At 49.5% G+C, this 14855-nt stretch overlaps 1 protein-coding gene across 3 annotated transcripts in view; it reads right to left on the bottom strand.

Moving 5' to 3' along the window:
• Positions 1-14855, bottom strand: part of SIPA1L3 (signal induced proliferation associated 1 like 3) — an 87617-nt gene that overhangs the window by 32165 nt on the left and 40597 nt on the right. For all 3 annotated transcript variants that reach the window (XM_075260104.1, XM_075260102.1, XM_075260103.1), the window contains exons 3-5: positions 7479-7556; positions 3707-5313; positions 196-326 (exon numbers count right to left, since the gene is read on the bottom strand). In XM_075260104.1, the coding sequence (XP_075116205.1) occupies positions 196-326; positions 3707-5135 (1560 nt within the window). In that variant the 5' untranslated portion in view covers positions 5136-5313; positions 7479-7556. The remainder of the gene's footprint in view (positions 1-195; positions 327-3706; positions 5314-7478; positions 7557-14855) is intronic.

The following is a 14855-nucleotide window of genomic DNA, read 5'->3' as shown; positions in this document are numbered from 1 at the left end:
CTCCTGGATTATTCGGGCTGCTCTTACTATTGCATTGATGTTTTCAGCTGGCCCCATAGTACAGTGAATATGGCGGAGGAGGTCGAGTGACTTGGGGGCCTGGAGAGCTGTGGTTAGTCACCCTGGGGGACCCCTTTAAGGATTTATTCCACATGTAATATGTGACTGCCTCTCCTGAGCCCTCTGGGGTCTCACCTCGCTGGTGCGGAGGATGATCCGGTATTGGTACTGCGGCCCGTGCTCTTTGCTTTCCTCCAGTTTGTCCCTTTTCAGACTCACAGCGACGGGTCCCAACTTCTCGTCTACTCCAAAATAGTTGCAGTGCTCTAGAAAAGAAAGCGGCAGAACATGAGGCAACTTATAGACAACGTGTAATATCCCCAGCATAAGGGAGACCCCCGCCTATAACCCGGTAGGAGCGACCCCCGCTGGCCCGTGACCACCACAGAGTAACAGTGTTAGTAATAGAAATCTTATAGCAATGTCACATTAGGAATAAAGGAGGCCCCCACCATTCCTCATCTACCATCCTGGACCACCACAAAAATACAAGGTCAGAATTCATCATTTAGACTTCATGAGTGTCACAGAAAGTAGCAGAGTGACATTGGGAGTGACATTGGGAGCGACAATGGGAGTGACATTGGGAGCGACAATGGGAGCGGCAATGGGAGTGACATCCGAGTGCATTCCATGATGTACTCTCATCTATGGGGGGCTTCCATACTCCTGTCTATACCCTTCTGTATCCTCGTCTATGGAGGGGGCTTCCATACCCAGTCTATGAGGGAGGCTTTTGTACCCACGTCTATGGGGCTATCTATTCTCCCCACCTTGGGGGCTTCAGTACTCCCGTCTATGGGGGGGGCGCCGTGTCAATGGAACCTTAATAGCTCTACCCATAAAATAGCAATTCTAATGCAGCTCTGATTAAACATCTTAATTGCGCCATTCCTCTGTTGCTCCTCCTGGAAATGAGTCTTCACACCTGCGGAGTGTATGATTTTTGTCTGATCCCGATTTCAGACCAGAAAGATGAGGAACATGACCTGGTGCTGATGGGCTACAGTGACTGTAATGGAGACGGCCAAGTGTTTCCTCTGACGTGACCCTACTTATGACATGTCCTGACTACCCTCACAGGATCTTACTGTCAGCAGTGACTGGATGGTGTCAGGGTGTACAGGGGCACAGCACTGTTAAAAGGGACATGAAAACATTCAACTGTCGATTTGCAGGAGGAATAACAGAGGAGCAGCACAAAGCAAGATTAAAAAAAATTAAAAAAAAAGGATAAGAAAGCTTCAAAATGGAAGAATTTATTAAAACAGACGTCAGGAGAGTGGAGGAGTCCTCGTGATGTAGCCGATTCACTGTAAAGGGTAACTATAGGATCACGCACCCCATTGTAACCCCAAGAGGTCTATGGGATGCAGGTAACAATAGGTTGTATATTAGGTCACAGCACGATGGCCGCTGCAGGGAATTTATAACAATGACACCATTAGCCCTTCTACTAGTGTGGGGTCCCTCCATACTACAGACACTACACATAGCCGTGTGATCATAGCCTGTAGTTCTCGGAGATGCCTTCCAGGGGTCTCGGGAGAGGACCTGCTCGTAGCCGCTGTTATTCTACAGCCGCAGTCAGCATATCCCTGCAGGGTACATACAGCAGGCAGGCTGGGAATATTCCTCATTACACTGAATGTTAGATCGACCTTCACTATCAGATCCCTGGAAATCACAAGACCAAGCCAAAAGTGGAGCAGTCCGAGAAGAAACCTCGCCCCAGAACATCCCTGATAATGTGCACTACAATGTGTATGGATGGGGGGCGGCAGGCTGCGAGGCCTAGCATGGGTGGAATGGGGGGCAGCAGGCTGCGGGGCCTTGCATGTGGGGGGATGGGGGGCGGCAGGCTGCGGGGCCTTGCATGTGGGGGGATGGGGGGCGGCAGGCTGCGGGGCCTAGCATGGGTGGAATGGGGGACGCAGGCTGCGGAGCCTTGCATGGGAGGCGGCAGTCTGCTGGGCCTTGCATGTGGGGGTTGGGAGAGCGGCAGGCTGTGGGGCCTAGCATGGGGGAATGGGGAGGGGGGGGGGCGGTGTTTCCCAGGCTGCTCCATTTTTGTTCCCATGCTGTATCTGCAGATCAGCCGCACTAGCCATGGAAAGTAAGGCCAGTTAAAGGGGTTGTCCAATTATTTAAAGGGGATTTCTTATGAACTATTCACGGTAGGACATCACTATGTGATCTGTGAGGTCAGACCCCCGGACTCCATAGGCACTATCCCAGGGAATGGCGGTGACGTTGCTCTCCTCGGGCCTCCTTTAGCTGTAGCGGCTGGTCTGGGCTGTTTGTGCCAGATGACCGACCGCTGCAGCCAATCACAGGTCTCTATACAATCGACGTGTGACAAGGTCACCGCGGGGGCTGGCAGCAGCACAAAAGGGATGTCACTGTCCCCTTTAAGGCTGTGTATACATTGTCCCTGAGCCTTCTTGGCATACTGTACCTCAGGACAATTTCCTGATATATTATCAGTCTGTACAACTTGTGTGTCATTGTGACATAGATGACGGCCCCTAAAGAACATGCAAATGTAATGTGAACGGAGCCCAGGAGGAGCCTGCGGGGCGTTCGCAGCGTTAACTCTTTGTTCTGTGACAGGTGTCGTTCGGCCCCAGGAGACGTTCTGTACCTGGAGACCCTCCCCGATGTCTGTCTCGCTAATAACAAGACATTATGATAATGAGGCCAGACAGACCCGCATCCATCTAATGAGTCCCAAACATTTCCCAGCAGTAACGCAAAGTGTTCGCCACGAGACACGGCCAGGCTCTGCCATTAGATCACTGTCACTGAGAGGAAGTTCAGATTTTCAGGCATCAACTTGTAAACCTGTCATATCAAGACTTTTCTCCGACGCCTCCACAAAATGTCAAGTCATGAAGGGTTAACACAGTCGGCATTTTGTGGGCCCAACATCCCTCTAAACTCATTGCCGGTTTGCCTTACGTGCCGCAGTTTTCCCCATCAGTCTCTAGGCCAGGGGGGCTCACAGGCCCAGCCACCCCCACTGCCACGAAAGTCCGCTCCTTCAACTCTCACTTACTTAAAGGGATTGTCCAGGATTAGGAGCAACCTCTGGAGTAGGTGGGGCAGGTGTAAGAGATAAAAGCAGTGACAGATTCACCTGTTCTCGATGCTTTGTTGTCCGCACCTGGTCCCCGCAAGGCTCGCCTGACCACTGAGACCAATCAGTGCCCTCAACTGGAGACCAGTGACCTGTGAGCCACTCCGCTACCAGCACAGGAGTGGATGCAAACCAGGACTGGACAGGGAGCCACGAATAAGCAAGCATGCCTTTTAAATCCACCCGAGAGGTTGCTCCAAACCCTGGAAATCACTTTAAGCTGAACATAGAGAGAACTGTGAAGCCTCCTAGTTACAGCTGCTGCACAGTCCTCTCCATCACCTCTGTACGTATCTCTATGGTCATAAGGCAGATAGACGCACGAAGACGTCTACAGCCAAGTATGCTAGTGTGGTGTTTACAGAGCCGAAACCTTGATGGAGCTAAACTGTAATACCAGACACAGCCTATGGATGAGAGGGGCGCTGTTTTTGTCGGAAAAGAGAAGAATCTTATCTAAAACTGGACAGCCACATTTAAAAAAAACCAAAAACCTCAGAATCCTACCTTTCCCATGAAAGTAGTCTTGGTAATACCGCGCTCCCAAATCCACATGTTCTATACTGTAGTGTTTTAATCTCCCTTGTGTCTTCTGCATTTCCTTGGAGACTTCCAAGACAGATATACTGGCATTGGTACAGTATATAGACAGAGAGGGCTCCAATACGCCCCCCTCACTTCCATTTGGGGAGCCAGCGGAAGCCTTGGAGAAGCTGACGTTACGCTCAGACATCCCACCCGTCTCATTTCGGAAATGTGGACAGCTGAGAAGAAGGTCATTACTGTTATTGTCTCCCATGTCATGCTCCAGATTCTCCTTAAAGTTCAGGTCTTCAGTGCTGGTGAAGCTGGGGTCCATGTTCCCAAGACTAAAGGCTTTAGAAACCGCTAAAGAGACAGCAGATGCCGCAGAGGCGCCCGTCGTCGTGTTCCGCCGCTGGGCAACATAGTTCCGGTTGGCGGCTACTTCATTGAGGTCAAAGAGTATGCTCTGCACATCGTAATGCGCAAAGGATTTGGGGCTGATCCAGGGCTTAAGACTTTCATCCTGGTCCACAAATGACTTTCCCATTTCATTCTCAGTTTTGTTGCTTCTCAATTTGCGAAAGATGGAGGAGTCGTTGGTCTCCCCCTTGGGGGCTCGCTTTCGTTGCTTGTCCTTTAACGTACCGTCGTCTCTCTGATACTGTCCATTCCGCAGATCTGTCCTGGAGCTCGCTGCCAAGTGGAGACTAGAAGCAATGCTGGAGTCCTCATGGAGAAGACCACTGCCCCTAATAGGTGACTCGCTGCCTTTGTCATGCTTTTCATTTCTTAAGTCTTTCAGCATATCATATAAGCTCTGATCCGAAACGCCTTGCACGTTAATAGAAGACGTGCTCCCGTACTCTCTGAAGAGGGGCATCCCATTGCTAAGCTTTGACCCCCGGGGCTCCAGAGACACATCCACATCACATTCACTGAGTGTCGTTTCACTATTGCTTCTATTCCGAAGAGTGATAAATGTCCGACCCGGAGACCTTGGCCAACCATCCAAGAATTCCACATCTTTGGATCTCTTCCTTGACAATCTATGAAACCCTCGAAATCCTGGAGACCCCCCATTGCTCTGGAAATGTTGCCCATTTGGGAAGTTCCTTTGCATGTAAAACTCTTTAGTGCCTTCCATCTCCCACGATGGGCTAGGGGTCATTGTCTCTTTTTGAGTCTCTTTTTTTGGAGGCCAGTCAGCAATCCTGGCACGCACTCCCATTTTCGGCATTGCCGGGGTGATGGAACTAAACTTGGATGCGTCTGCAGAGTGTTGCATGCCATTGCTGTTCTGTCCCCACAGTCCCTGTGGATAGTAATCCACTCCTCGGACGACATCGCTCGCTCTCATGGGCGTCCCACTGGCCTCCACTCCATCATTTTGGTAGGGTCTGTAGCTTGTCATGCTCCAATACAGATATAAATATCCGTATCGAGCAAAATTGTGTTAAAGTTCTTGGTTAAGCCAAAGTGCAGAACCATCATGGGGACCTTGTCTGTGCAAATTTACATAAAGTAATCCGTCTGACTCTGACGGCGCTCGTGGGCATGTCCGTAGAGAAGGCCGATTGCTTCAGAGGAACCTGAAAAACATAAGACAGGGCGGTAATAAACCGATGACAAATCACATAAGATATAGCTACGGGCTGGTGACACGCCAACATGAGGCTCGTCCTCACTGACATTAGTGGTCACCACAAAGCAAAAGCGAAAAACTGAAAAACAGCCAAGAAAAACAAATCCTATCGAGATTACAAAAATGTCAGGGATCCAATGGGTGCGGTACAAGATCTGCGATAACCTCATCTGACATGGGTGAAGGATCCACAATCATCTCATAGGTGCTCCCACATCTACCTGAAGATCAGGGGGCCCGAGCCCGGCCCTGCCCAGTGGGTCCACGTCTAGGGCAGTTGGCAGAGGGAGCGTACCATACATCGTGCATATGGATGTATTGGATGGTGGCCCCAACGGTGGGACCCAAACCTACAACATATTTATAGCCTAATCTGAGGGCATGCTATAGCGCTCTAGGACAAGGCACTGTTCACACTGGTGTTATGACTTCCAATGGCCAACAAAAGGAAACCACTGACTTTTTTGAGGCTTATTGGACATGGGTCTGATATGCAGCTTTCACTATTCTTATCAATGTGAGCAGAGCCCAATAAGTGTATACGTACCCTCTATAGGGCTGTCGACCTACAGAACTGGCGGTATGTAGAGTAAAAACTAGACAAAAAAAAAATCCCTCAATGGGAGGGCTGATGAAGCTGCAAAGATGAAAGGCGATGGCTCAGGTGTGGACAGGAGCCAAAGACTATTACACTGCAGACATGGATGATCCCTCTACCTGCTCAAACCATAAATTAGACTGGGACGGCCGTGTAATTTGGACTGGGTTGGGACTCTTTAAAGTAAACAATGGCACCGGGCTGAGCGGCCATGACTCACCCACAACAGACGGACCCACTTAGATTATATTTTATTGATCTCTATGACCAGTTTTGGCAGATCATAGAAGTTTGCCTACACCGTTTCTCCAAAAGTAAGCCCTACCCGGAAAATAAGCTCTTGTTATGGTCAGCGCCAGGTTATGTCACAAGACATCATGGAGATGGAGAAACGGCATACAGCAACTCCCAAACATCCTGGACAAGTATCCCACTGCCTCCCGCCACAGCTGGGCAAAATCTGCTCATTCATTCTCGAGTTCTGCTTCAGAGTCCCACCTCCTGCCTCCCGAGTCCCACCTCCTGCCTCCCGGGTCCCATCTCCTGCCTCCCGGGTCCCACCTCCTGCCTCCCAAGTCCCACCCCCACCTCCCGAGTCCCACCCCTTGACTCCCGCCTCCCAGCCGCTACTATACTCTGGGCTTGGTGACCTATGTGACCAGATGTCAGGTGCCACCCCTGCTCGCTCACACAGATACAGCACCTCCGCCTTAGTAAAAAGGAGAGGAGATAGAGAACGTCCGGGGCCACACAAAGTGTTTAGCGAGAGCCAGTAAGTTTAAGACCCACTGACTCTGCGCCATCAATTGTGAATTTAAGTTACTAACCCTAACCATTATAAAAGATTCATCCTGAGCAAATTAGAAAAGATGCCTGAAAAATAAGCACGAATAGAAGCCCGAGCCCCAAATAGAAGCCCGAGCCCCAAATAGAAGCCCGAGCCCAAGCCACTTTTTTCGGAGTAAAAAATAATGTAAGACCCTGACTTAGTTTCCCCACTACTGAGTATCACCTATCCACAATAACGCCTGCTCACAAGCTTCCCCCAAGTACCCCATGTGCACATACACAATCATAACCCCATTCACCTCAGTCTGAACTCCCAAAAGTCCCCTGGGGAGCTTTCAGGTCCATGTTCTCCTGGGTTACCAGTGGTTGGAGGCCCCCATGCCGTGGAAAGGGGATAAGTATATTTAGTGGGGAAAGCCCCATTAATGCCTAAAGATGACCATACACTTCATAAAAATGTTGGGCAAATCCACTGATTTTGGCAAAAGTAAAGCCATCCATCTAACATATAAAAGGTAGGTGCCCAAACTCTCTCCCCCCCAACGTCAGCCATCCGAGCAGGATTTTTGTCTCCAACAATTTTTGATGGACTCTGCAATAGTAGAAAGAGATGAGAACCTAAACCAATGGCAAATGTCAAGGGAGAGAAGGGTCAGGAGTGCTGGATTTCAACATGCTTGATCCTTTTATTCTCACAGGCGATCCCGAGGATTTGAGCCACCTACCTGCAGGTCATCTTGCTTCTCTTTCGTGATTAACAATGGGGCAGGGAGGTCGTAGACTCTTCACAGCACTCAAGTCTTCTGCAAAGAAAAGAAAATGGTTAATGGACGACTTCCTGACACCACATATAAACAGGTGTACACCGCGCTGTGGTCACCAACAGCCAGAGGTGTACACTTTAAACCACAGTGTGGTCACTAACAGCCAGAGGTGTACACTGCAGTGTGGTCACCAACAGCCAGAGGTGTACACTGCATTGTGGTCACCAATAGCCAGAGGCGCACACCCTAGTGTGGAGGACAACAGTCCTGATTTTTGCTCCTGTGCTCAGTACCCTCTATGTGGACTGTGATAATACACAGGTGTGTGTATTGGGCCATATATATTAGGTCAGTGTGCGAGCTGCTAACAACATGGCCAGCACATTGATCATCACAGGATTGTGTGCATGGAGCCTTAGTCGCAGTGTGTGGATACCACATGTCCATTGCGCGGCACATGTCAAACCTCAGAGTTTAGAAACGGTTACAATGCAGGCTCAGCCAGGGGGGACACCCTAAGAGTCACTTAATTCCTGCACCTGTCAAGGGTGCGGGCCAAGTGGATGCCAATACGTTAAACCTGCACCTTCCATCTCCTCTCCCCTTGTCTATATCATTACACTACTCGTCCCTGCACCCCGGTTTATAGTCATGTAATGGACGGTCCAAATTACTTCGCCCTTCACTGTGTTTAAAAGATCAATATCCACAAAAGCATGAAAGAGGGAAAGTCAATAATAACGTTTCCTACTATGTTATGTCAGGGGGTGCGAGGAGGAGCCATCACCTGCCCCGCCGAGCCTCATACCACAAAATCACTCATTTACTGAGCAGAAAACGGGCGGTTTGTGTACTGATGGCGGCGTCTAGTGACAGCGGAAAGAGGACACCACATAACATCTGCCCCAATGTGAAGAAGCTCTAACACCTAACACATGGGCCTTAAAATGGGTGGCAGTAATGGTACATTTAGGTAGCCCATGGGTCAATATCAACTTACTAAGGATAGGCAAAAGGAATATCAATCAAAATTGATACTACTACTATTACCCCACTACTACCACTGATACTACTACCACTACCCTCCTCCTGCTATTACTACTGCTAATACGACTACACCTACTATTATAGCACTTGCTTCACCTAAGTGCAAGCGAAAAAAAAAAAAAAAAAGATTGTGTGTGTGTGTGTGTGTGTGTGTGTGTGTGTGTGTGTGTGTGTGTGTGTGTGTGTGTGTGTGTGTGTGTGGGGGGGGTTAATGGGGTATGGGCAAGCCATTACAGTCCATCTCTTGCTGACAAAACACGGCCGAGAATCTGTGTGAACACGGAGTACAAAACAAACAAACAAAAAAAAAAAAAACAGAAACCAGAATGACAATGGTGGGAAATGCTAAAAAATAAAAGTAGGGTTACGCCAAGTGACCGCCGCAGCCAATGAGGGGGCAGAGGAGGGCGAGTAGCCGCAATTGTCCAGTCACTACAACAGTGGCAAAAACTGCCGGACGTAACACAAGGGTCTCGCTATAAGCTGCAATGACCGCAACGATTTTCCCGTGAAAATCTCTTCTATTTCATGCAAAAATTCACATGATCATATTTTTGGCAAATGCTATTTAACAGTCAATAGTCGCAATGACAACCAGCAGCTGAAAGCAAAAAAAACTCCCAAAAACTGGCACACTGTCTCATACCGTAATGACCGATTTTGCTTCTCTTGCTTTACGCGGCACATTAAAAGGAATATTACAGTGACCCAATTTTCTGTCCTTTTTCCCACATGGTTCATCTAATGGAGCAATGACAGCGAATTTACATGGAAAATGTGAAGAGATGAGCAATCTGCTACTGGCAGAAAAGCAGAAAAGAGCAGGTGGAGCGAGAGCGGCGGCCAGGGCTGCCAGGAGCAGGTGGAGCACGAGCGGCGGCCCCCAGGAGCAGGTGGAGTGAAAGGGGTGGCCACAGCTACCAGGAGCAGGTGGAGCAAGAGCAGCGGCCCCCAGGAGCAGGTAGAGCAAAAGCGGCGGTCATGGCTGCCAGGAGAAGGTGGAGCGAGAGCAGCGGCCGCCAGAAGCAGGCACACAAACACACGCTGGTCAAAGGTTTTCATGGTGACTTCCTGGCATGTAGCACAGAAACTAATCCTAATGATATCACAAAGGTGGAAAAAAAACAAGTGATGTCACCAGGACACGGCAACACAAATATGTCAACAAACAACGCGTCATAATAATGGTGTACAGAGACAAACAGTCCCGAGGCACAACAGGCTCCATCCTATCCCTCCATCCACCCATCCAATCCTATCCCTCCATCCATCTATCCCAATCCTTCCCTTCCATCTGTCCCACCCATCACATCCATCCTATACCTCCATCCACCCATACATCCATCCAATCCTATCCATCCATCCCTCTATCCTTCCAATCCTATCCCTCCATCTATCCCAATCCTTCCATCTGTCCCACCCATCATATCCCTCCATCCAACCATCTATCCTTCCAGTCCTATCCCTCCATCCATCCATCCTTCCAACCTTTTCCCTCCATCTGTTCCACCCATCATATCCATCCATTCCCTCCATCTACTTTCCCACATTACCCTCCTTCGAGACAATGTCCAAAGGGCACCCTAGTGAGTCTGATAGCTATGACACTGGTCGGTGACTAAGTCTTGTATGCCACTTAGGTGTGCCTGTGCCCTCTGGACTACATACCCATAAACATAAGTCCTTGAGTCACCGTCTTCCGTAGAACTGTTTCCTTATGGCGGCCATAGATGTGGTCATTCTGCTCTCCTGGACCTCCGCCCTCCATAACTCTGGTGACAATCCCTACAGGAGCCAAACTGATTTCCCAAAAAGAAACAAGTTGTGTTCTTTGTACAAATGTTCCCTATAAGGTGAACGTCATCCCACATGTACAGGAACAAAGAAAGCAAACCTGCTCGCCTGTTGACATAACTAGGAGACTATAGAGGTAGAAGAACATGCGTGACATCACCTACGTGTACAATCCTGTCTGCTGTATTAATACCGCAACACCCACATTCATTGGTTAATGCAGCTGTAACCATGGAGACCACGTATATAGCATATACTATGCAGAACGCAGGCAGAGCCACACAACCACCGCCAATAACCAAGGCGGCCATAAAAACCAGGCGAACTCTGGTAAGGTGTCTCACCTATAACCTTGGATACTGTGATCGGCCAAACCCGACCCCCCCCCCCCGGACCCTCCTGGTGCCATATACTGAATTGAATCACAGAGCGATTCTGCCACGACATAACGGTGACCGTCCGTCACATGACCACATTGTCATAACAGAAGGGTCAGTCCACAATCAGCGGTCACTGTAAACCCTCTCTCCCCCATGTGGATTTATCTCCATGAGGACACTTTCTATGTAAATTGGGTCCGACACCTGCGGGGATTAGGTGTGCACTGTGGCCTCGTCACATACACCTAACCCCAGCGTCATACACTGTATAGTGTATGGTATATCAACTCAGCCCCATTTGGTTGAATAAGACTGAGCTGCGAAACAGGCCGTGTGACTGGCGATGTGATGTGGCCTGTCCTCAGAGAGAGCGGCTACCACCCCCAGCAGCTGATCTGCAGGGGTCCCCAAGCCCACCTCCCTTCAATGTGTGGCCTGTCCTAAGGATTAATAAAGCCAGAACAATCCCTATGATATACAATAAGGGCCACAAGAAAACCCCCCCCCCCCCCCAACCTTCATCCCGTGGACCCACATCTGCATTATGGGCCCCTTATTTTCGGAGCACTGGCGGCCGGCCCATTATACCAGCTGCTCCCATTACAAGAAGAAGGAAGTTTTGTAAGCAGCTGTAATAAGGGAGGGGGAGGTGTAATCCTAGACTAGGAGCCAGCTGTGCACAAAGCCCCCTCCCTGCTGAATAAGAGGAGACCTGGCTAGACATGTTCCTCGCAGCCGGGCCGGGTGCAATGAGCTAATAACCTCCATGTAGGATACAAGCCGGAGGACTCGGACACTTTAAGATGATTATCTGAGGTTCAAAGAAAAAACAACATCCCGCATTGAATCTGGAACATTCCCCCACCTTCCCAGAGCTGTATGTGTCTCCTTACAGGGGCTGCTGGACTCTCAGGGTGGGCGAGGGGCTCATTGACTTGTACCACCACCATTTATGGCTGCCTGCACCATCCCGGCTCTATGTATCTCAGCTCTATGTATCCCGGCTCTATGTATCTTGGCACTATGTATGTCGGCTCTATGTATCTCGGCTCTATGTCCTGGCTCTATGTATCTCGGCTCTATGTATCTGAGCTCTATGTCTCCCGGCTCTACGTATCACGTATCCAAGCTATACGTATCTCAGCTGTCTTTGGAGCACCAGGTGCAGAGTCCCCCAATAATCATGGGCAGAATATTCCTATAAGCATGACTCTGGATTAATCAGACACCCAGTGGGACCCATTACAGTCTGCGGGATCCCTCGGGCTTTCACACAGATCTGTCTATTTCTTCATCTGTTCAGCCATTCTAATGGAACACACTGGAACGTAGAAATGGCAAAGACGGCCAAACACCTGCGGATCACCCCACACTGGTTGTCATGTGATAGCTAATCCTCCCAACTTTGCCATTCACATGCATGCTCAGCTTGGCCTGAGTCTAATGGATTGCCAGACATTTCTCTCCGCAGATGATCTCTCAGGAATACGACATATCAGGCAATGAAATTCATCTCGCCTGACCTTCCTTGCCCCACCATCAGGGGGCACTCCTCCATACACATAGATGACACTTGTACTAGGAGTTGCAGATGGCCCCTCGGCTTCAGCTGATAGGACATTGACTCACAGGGAATCTACCTATAAGTGGCGCTGCAGAGAGTTCCGCCTCCTGGGGGAGGAGCTCATTTGCATATGTTTTCCCAGGAAGCCTTGTAAGACTCCAGACACCAGCCGGATCTCCCCAAGGACAAGCAGTGGTGTTACTTATAGGAGCGCTCATATATATGCGGCGCTCGCTCGTGTACATAACGTGCCCCGGGCTCGGATATTATTAGATTATGGAAAACTCTCGTCACCACATATTAATATTAAACTACAGGAGAGGGAACGAGGGGCGAGAGAGCAGGACAATGGCAAACGCAACGGCTTTATTGAAAGATTAAATCCCAGCTATGAATAATTGATGTGTCGGGCCAATCACACTGAGTGTTTACCTCCCCTGGGGCCCGGCTTTTATCTAATGAAAGGGGCCGACTCTGCGACTCGCCCATCTTGTAATGACAGCGACACAAACGGGGGGGGGGGGGGGGGGGGGGCGCGATCGTCACACCTACTTGGAATGACCCCATTTAGCAGTACTATGACATCCATTGGTGCCGCGCTCTGGAAGGAGCCCCATGAATTATTTTGTGCTGCCGTTCTGTGCGTTTCCTCGGCCCGTCAGGGTTAGTGATGGGGGGGGACGGGGAGAGGTAATTGGTTATGACAGACTTCCAGCCGCATCAGCTCACGCAGATATGACCTATTTGTACAGTCCGAGGCTCCTAAGTGGCAGTGTCAGCTCTCATTTAGGCTTGTCGATCAGAGGGTTAAAGACAAGACTGTATCACCCCCCCCACACACACACACACACACACACACCACCAACACACAGACCTATTACCCCCCACCCCTCCCAATACACAGAGACATATCACCCCCACCCCTGACAAATCACTAGGACACATCCAGAACTGACCATGTAAGTGCGGGCTACATACAAGGACCCCAACGTCTTAGGGGATGTGCACACAGGGCAGTTACACTGCAGATTATACAACCAGATATACATGGATTTGTGTCTGATTATCTATCTGTCAACATGTATGCACATATATATGTGTTATATATATATATATATATATATATATATATATATATATATATATATATATATATATTGTGTATGTGTGGGTAAACTCACCTATAGGACTAGTCCGGTTTTATCTTTGCATCACTTGAGGACCAGCACATGATACTAACAGCCTGCTGGGACTTGTAGTGCTGTAAGCGGACATCGTATTCCTCCAACATGAATCTTGTATCCAGATATGTGTGCACAGGAAAGCAAATACCCAAGTCTGGGCTCAGTCCTCGAAGGCCCGAAAAGTCTCCCAAACCAATAAGCGCCGTATACCAATGTAGAGAAAATCCAGGTAAGGGTTCGTTCACACAGAGTTTTATGGCAGCAGATATTGACGCGGAGTCCACCTCAATATCGGCTGTCACAAACGGCTCCCAACGACTTCAATGGTTAGCCGCTCGCTTCTTTTTCCGCTAGCTGGTAGCGTCACGTCCCTTGTTCCCGTGGATTCCGTGGCTGACTCAGCCGTAACGCAAGACTCCCTCCCATTCATTGGGGCCTAATCCAGAGCGGAGTGCCGGAGCACTACATCAGCAGTTCACATGCAGAATCCATTTTCCCCCATGTGAACCTACCCTGAATAAAGAGTCTGTTACCAGGGAGACGCAATGGTCTGCACAGGAGCTGCAGACTCCAAACAGTAAAGCCAGGCACGAGGGAGGGGCGGGGGGGTGAGTCAAACGTTTCAAGAATCAGTAAGTCCTTCCTGTTAACAAGAAGGAGTATTTGGGACAGGAATTCCCCTTTAAGGCTTCATAAGTAAATGCACAAAGAAATGCAAAATCCATGCCGCAACAATAGAGCAAAGTGATTGTGCAAATTCTCATTTACCCGCACAGAGGATGTGAATGCAGCAAATAATTGTCAGCGTGCTATATCAGCGACGTGCGCGCGTTACCTGCCTGTGTACACGGGGACTTACTGACCACCACAGAGGACACAAGGAGCCCTTCAGATAGATGGAACACGACACAATCCCTATATAAGAGATGGCGCTGCCCCGCTCAGATGTCACCGTCACGGATGTGCAGAAGAACACTGACTGCAAGGGACATGATGTGTTTCAGCCTAAGGTCCCCGTCATATGTCATAAAGCGCTGCACGCCTCCGTGCCGGGAAAGAGATGACAAGGCAGCTGAAGGTGACAACGGAGAGAACATTTTAAGAATGATTTCCCTTCTGTCCTCCATATCCAGCATGTCCTCCGTACTAAGGAACAAACCCAAGGATCTACCGAGTGACTGCAGGAATAAGACGTGCGGCCTGTCTGTCCTGTCTACATATAGACTGCGACATCTTAGGAGGAAACCGCACTGCCATGTAATCTATGTATCTGTAATGTAACGTGTTTGCCCCAGAAGCCCAAGCCTTGTCCGTCTGCTTTATAAGGGGGGATAAGGTGAGAAGAACTAGAGGTCCCAGCAAAGAGCGA

Source organism: Leptodactylus fuscus, chromosome 11 (assembly GCF_031893055.1).
Source record: "Leptodactylus fuscus isolate aLepFus1 chromosome 11, aLepFus1.hap2, whole genome shotgun sequence".
Lineage (NCBI taxonomy): Eukaryota > Metazoa > Chordata > Amphibia > Anura > Leptodactylidae > Leptodactylus > Leptodactylus fuscus.
The sequence above is the reverse complement of the archived record's forward strand: the minus strand, read 5'-3'. Positions and strand labels throughout refer to the sequence as shown.